The sequence below is a fragment of the Chiloscyllium plagiosum genome, unplaced genomic scaffold (genome assembly GCF_037043375.1).
Source record: "Chiloscyllium plagiosum isolate Xiang-an unplaced genomic scaffold, Cpla_swu_hap1 HiC_scaffold_23, whole genome shotgun sequence".
Classification (NCBI taxonomy): Eukaryota; Metazoa; Chordata; class Chondrichthyes; order Orectolobiformes; family Hemiscylliidae; genus Chiloscyllium; species Chiloscyllium plagiosum.
In genome coordinates this window covers 23,325,636-23,331,635 of record NW_028270161.1, presented here as the reverse complement: position 1 = coordinate 23,331,635, position 6,000 = coordinate 23,325,636, and the positions used below count along the sequence as shown (strand labels likewise).

Here is a 6,000-nt window from a genome sequence, read left to right as displayed (position 1 = left end):
AACGAATTATTTGACCACAGCTTGAAAAGATAACAACCAGATGTATAAGAAGCAAAGATGTAATATTTTAAAAAGTGCAGATGCTGGAAGTTAGAAACATGATTAGAAATTGCTGGGAAAACTCAGCATGCCTGGCGGCATCTGCGGAGAGAAAGCAGAGTTAACATTTCATGTCTAGTGACGTTTCTTCAGAATAGAATGTAATAATTCCTTGTCCACGCTGGAGATTTTAAATTCACAAGTATTTACTGCTACGGGTTCAGAAATATCCTCGGTGTAGCTCTCCACCTTCTTTAAGGTGGTGCTCAGTTGCGTTGATTGTTCAAAGATACTGTACGTCCTCAGCTGCAACGTGGTACGGGAGGTCCTGAGACCTGAAAAATGTCACATATGTACAAGACATTTAAAAGCGACTTTTTTGGTCACCTTCCATCTCGTTACCTGGATTTGAGTCAAATGTTATTTGATAACATTTACGACCATTTAAAGGCGATACATAAACGCACGTTTTAATTCAGTGAGTTTGCGTGGCTTAAAAGTTCATCTTCACGCCCCACGACCGCGGCAGCTGTTAGAATTCAGCACCACGAGAATGTGGACAGCTCCTAGCTCCAATTTTCCCTTCCCATCTGTTCTCAATGGCGGGCGGTGAGCATGTTGCTGCCGGAAAAGAAAACTCAGTAGCTCGGGGATTGTTTGCAAAGAGATTGTGGAAAAGCTAAAATAATTCCCTTCTCCTTTACACACCGTGACGTGTTAATGCCCCCTCCCCTTCGCTTTATCCGCAGCATCCCTCTGCACAAGTCAGTGCGAGGAGCTGGGATGCAGCAGGGGCCGGACTGCTTTGTTGCGGTTATGTAGGATCCAAAAAGAACCCACCGCTCTCTGCGACAAAAAAAAAGCATTCGTTTTCGACGCAAGCCAGTGCCCCGAGTACACCGAGCAGCCGGTCTCGGGACACCGCGGGGATGCAGCCGCGTTAGCACAGGATCCAGGTGCTCCGCAGTGCTGTATGGTCCTTCGCATATTAGCTCACTTATAATAGATGCCACTATATTTCCACATTTGTGCCATTTACTAAAAAAAAGTAGCCAATTATTTTTTCCCCACCAGCGGAGCTCCTGTGAAGAGCCCGGATTGCGGCTTCTCGCTGAATTGCAAGCTTTGATATTGTTTTTGCTCTCTCTCTCTCCTCCCATCAATTGCAAAGCCTCTTGTGTCCTTGGGTTATTTTTTGCGTCAGAAGATGGCGGATCCCACAGAGATGTTTTCTCTGTCAACCTTCCACTCTCTCTCCCCTCCGGGCTGCAGGTAAGAATAAATGTTAAATATTTTTAAATGTCTTAATATCCATGCGGTCTTTACTTCTTCTCACTGCTGTGCTGTACTCCTGCACCGAATCCACTATTGTATCCTATAAATCACGAGCTAGCCCCAGACACAATACACTGCTGAATATTGTGATGTAAAAAAAAACATTCCATGTCAGATTTGATAAAGACTTGCCAGCAGGACTAATACAAAAAGTCGTTCTGTCAGAGAATGTCTCAATGATGAAAATATCACAGGCCATGGCTGAGATTGCTAAAGGGCAGTCAGTATTGGGCCTGGCGGATTGTCAATGCTGTTCATACCATGTTTAGAAACTGTAGTGGCTTGTTCAGAGACTGTTACGCGGTCATTGCGGTCTGTTTTGAAAATAGAATCTCATTTTTGTTATTTTGCATTATTTATTGATACTTCATTTCACATTGAAATGTAATTACTCCCTTCCCCCATCTCTCAGCATTTCCACAACACAACTGCATACGCGTAAAACTAGACACACCCAAACATACAAGCATATACACAGTTACACAAGCCCATGCACAGTAACTCATCATTATCCACCCGACCAGCTGCAAATTACAATCTGCATTTGTACAGTGCCTTTCAGTACCAGCAGATATCTCATAGCCGGCTAGCTAATTAAGTACTTTAGAAGTATAGTCTCGACTGTAATGGTGATATTTGATGAAGTAAATTACACCAAGACATGTTTCCAAACAAAATTTGACACCAAGCCAAAGATGGAAATATTAGAATGAATTACCAAATGGTTGGTCAGAGGTCAGTTTTAATGAGCACCTTAAAATGAAAGAGGCAATAGGTGTATTTATGGGAAAGCTATGCAAACACAAGAGGAAAAAAAAGAATAGAGGTTACACATATGTGAATCATAAACACTGACATGGAACAACTCAACCAACGGCCTGTTTCTGTGTCTTGTGTAACATCTAAAGAACCTTCCCAGGAGTGTTACAAAGCATATAATAAGATATTAGGTCAAAAGTTAATTAGGTTTTAAGGAACATCTTAAAGGAAAACAGAGTGATAGAGAAGCAGATGAGCAGTTTAAAGAAGAAATTCTAAAGTTTGCGGCTAGGCAACTGATGGCATAACCACCATTGGAAAACAGAGATGAGCAAGGGGCCAGAAATGAAGGAGTGTACATCCTGAAGGACTACAGAGCTGGAAGAATCTACCCACGTAGGAAGAGATAAAGGGATTTGAATCCAAGGATGAGAATTCTGAAATGAAAATGTTATGGAACTGAGTGCCATTGATGACTAGCAAATTTGATAGGTGAGTAGAAATTGATAAATTTGGAAATATGCAGCATATTCTTTAAGCTCAAGTTTTTGTTGAATATTTAAGTAGATAAGATGGAGGTATCATTGGCAAAGGTAACAGTTTCAGATCAGGTGAGCTACACACTGATGATGTCTTGAAAATATAAGCAAGAGTCTGAGTGATAGAAATTGACTAATATTTAGGCTGAGTAGGTTTCATCTGCAGAAAATTTGTCACTAATTAGATCTCCAAATTGTTTGGAAAGTGAGAACTGTCCTCATCAAAATTTGATAAACTTTTCAGGTAATTGGATAAAACTAAGAAAATGCCATTGTGGTAAAGATTTATCGCGGTCTTATTGAATAATGGAGCAAACTCAGTGGATATAATGATCTACACATGTTTCTATTTTCTTAAGCTCGGCTCAGGGTCAAATGAGATAACAATATTGTGAAATCAGAAACTAAATCAGAAATTGCTGATAAAACTTAGAAGGTCTGGCAGCATCTGTGGAGAAAAAAACAGAATTAACATTTTGGGTCCAATGACCCTTCTTCAGAACTTTGGGCCACTGAGTCCAGAAGGCTGCAGTGTACCCAAGGGGAAAATGAGATGCTGTTCTTTCAAGCTTGTGCTGAGTTTCATCAGTCACTGCAGCAAGTCCAAAACACAGATATTGGCATACAGTGGAACACAGTAGTGTGTTCAAATGGTAGGAAACTAGAATCTCTTTTTTTCTGTTATAACATAGATGTTCTGGAAAGAGGTCACCCAGTCAGTGCTTCATCTCCCCAGTATAGAGGAGACCACCATGTGAGCAGTGAATACAGTAGACTGAATACTGATTGAATGAAGTGCAGGTAAATTGTTGCTTCACCTGAAGGTGTGTCTGCAGCCTTGGTTAGTGAGGAAAAATCAAAGTAAATGGACAGGTGTTCCTTTTGTGATTACAAAGGAAGGAGTCATGGAGTGTCGGGATATGTTGAGAGTGGAGGAGGAGTGTACCCAGGTGTACCAGAGGGTGTGGTCCCTGCGAAAGGCTGACAAGGGAGGGTAGGGGAATATGTCAGGTGGTGACATTCTGCTTGACATGGTGGAAATGGCAGCTAAAACTCCTTTGGATGTGGATGCTGATGGGATAGTAGGAGAGAATGAGGAAGACCCAATTGCTATTGTGGGAGGGAAAAAAGGGGATTTCAGATTTTCCAATTCACAGGTTCCAGCCACCTCCTTTTTAATATGGACATGCAATCCCTTTGCATATCCATCCCCCAATCAAATGGTCTCAGGGTTCTTTAAACCTTCCTGGAAAACCAGCCTGAACCATCCCCATCTACTAAAACTCTATTTCGTCTGGTTGAGCTTATCCTAAGTTTGAACAACGTCTTTAACTCCTCCCACTTTCTTCAGGTCAAAGGTGTGGCCATGAATTGCATGCATCCCAGTTATGCGTGTGTCTTTGTGGGGTACATGAAACATTCCTCGTTCCAGTCCTACTCTGTTCCCCACCAACAACTCTTTCTCCGGTACATCAATGATATCGTCTGTGCTGCTTCAAAACTGGAAAGCATTATCTATTTCCCTTCCAATTTCCATCCCGTTCTCACCTGGTCCATCCTGATTCCTCTCTTCCCTTCCTCGACATTTCTGTTTTCATTTCTGGGTATAGATGGGCCATCAATATCCACTACAAAATCAATTGCCTCCCACAATTTTGTTGACTCTACATCCTCACATTGTGCTTTTTGTAAAGACTATTCCGTTCTCAGAGTTCCTCCATCTCCATCATATCTGTTCTGATAATGCCAACTTCAAAAAGACAGCCTCCAAATTGTCCATCTTCGTCCTCAACCGAGAATTCCCCACAACTGTGGCTGGCAGGGCCCTCAGCCGGGTCCAACCCATCTCTGGCACCTCGGTCCTCACCCCCTCTCTCCCCCCCCATAATAGTGAGAGAGTCTCCCTTGTCTAATCCTACCATCCCACAAGCATCTACATCCAAAGGATTATTCACAGACATTTCCGCTCTTTCCAGTGTGATTCCAACAATAGACACACAATTCCTTTGTCAGCCTTCTGCAGGGACTGTTCCTTCTGGTTCACCTTGGTCCACTCCTCATCCAATCCCAACACCTCCCCAGATCCCCACAGCACATTCCCAGGCAATCGCCTAAGGTGTTAAGACCTGCCCATTTACTTTCTCCCCCCTCACTATCCAAAGACCCAGACACACCTTCCAGGTGAAGCAGTGATTTACCTGCACTTCATTCAATCTAGCTTACTATATTTGCTGCTGACAATGTGGTCTCCTCTACATTGGGGAGACTGTGTGACGTGTTTGCAGAACACCTATATTCTGCCTGCAAAAATGAATGAGAGCTTCCTGTGGCCTCGTACATCAACACACCACAGTGTTCCCTGGCCAACATCTGAGTCTGGCTTTCTGCAATGCTTAAGCAAAACTCAGCACAAGCTGGAAGAACGGCACCTCATTGTCCATTTGGGAACCCTGCAGCCTTCTGGATTTAATATCAAGCTCAACAATTTTAGGGCTTGAGCACCTTCTCCCATATCCTTACCCCAACCACCACACACCAGTCCTCATCATCATATGGGCCGCTACCACAATCAATCCATTGTCAGCCACTAATAGTCCTCATTAGCAGCTATTGATTCTCCCAAGATGACCTTTAACATTCCTTTGTCTGCCTAGCTGTTGTTCACTCTCTCTCTGGGCTTAATCTCCATTTACCGTTTACCCCTCTCCCCATTTCCCACCCCATCTTCGGCATATTTGGCTACAGTCAGTTCTGAAGAAGGGTCACTGGACCTGAATTATTAACTCTGCCTTCTCTCCAAGGATGCTGCCAGACCTACTGAGTTTTTGTCCAGCAATTTCTGTTTTCATTGTAAATGATACACAAATCTTTCTGAGCATTGGTGGAGGAGGGGTGTTTGTGAACTTAGTGCCAATCACGCAGGGTTTCTCGATCATGTCAAGCTTCTTGGGTGTTGTTGGAGCTGCATTCATCCAGGCAACTGCAGAATATTCCACCATACTCTTGACTTGTGCCTTTATAGATTGGGGAGTCAGGAGGTGAGTTATTCATTGTGGATTCTGTGCCTCTGACCTGCTTTTCCAGCTACTGTATTTATATGGCTAATCTAGTTCAGTGCCTGGTCAATGGTTAACCCCCAGGATAGTGGGAGATTTGATGATAGTAAATGCCATTGAATGTAATGGTTACATTGTGTTATTGGAGATGGACATTAGCTGGCATTTGTGTGGCATAAATATAACTTGGCCGTGAGAAGGTGATTGTAACTCTATGCTTGAACTGCTGTAGCTCTTGGAGTGTATAGGTACATCATAATGCTGTTAAGAAG

General features: G+C 43.0%; 1 protein-coding gene across 2 annotated transcripts in view; it reads left to right on the top strand.

Annotated features, from left to right (window-relative positions):
- The first annotated feature begins 381 nt into the window (after positions 1 to 381).
- The window catches only part of mapk8ip2 (mitogen-activated protein kinase 8 interacting protein 2), a 76,814-nt gene continuing 71,195 nt past the window's right edge, over positions 382 to 6,000 (top strand). Inside the window, exon 1 of one of the 2 annotated variants that reach the window (XM_043713911.2) lies at positions 382 to 1,311. In XM_043713911.2, the coding sequence (XP_043569846.1) occupies positions 1,247 to 1,311 (65 nt within the window). In that variant the 5' untranslated portion in view covers positions 382 to 1,246. The remainder of the gene's footprint in view (positions 1,312 to 6,000) is intronic. The other variant, XM_043713913.2, reaches the window with a different exon arrangement.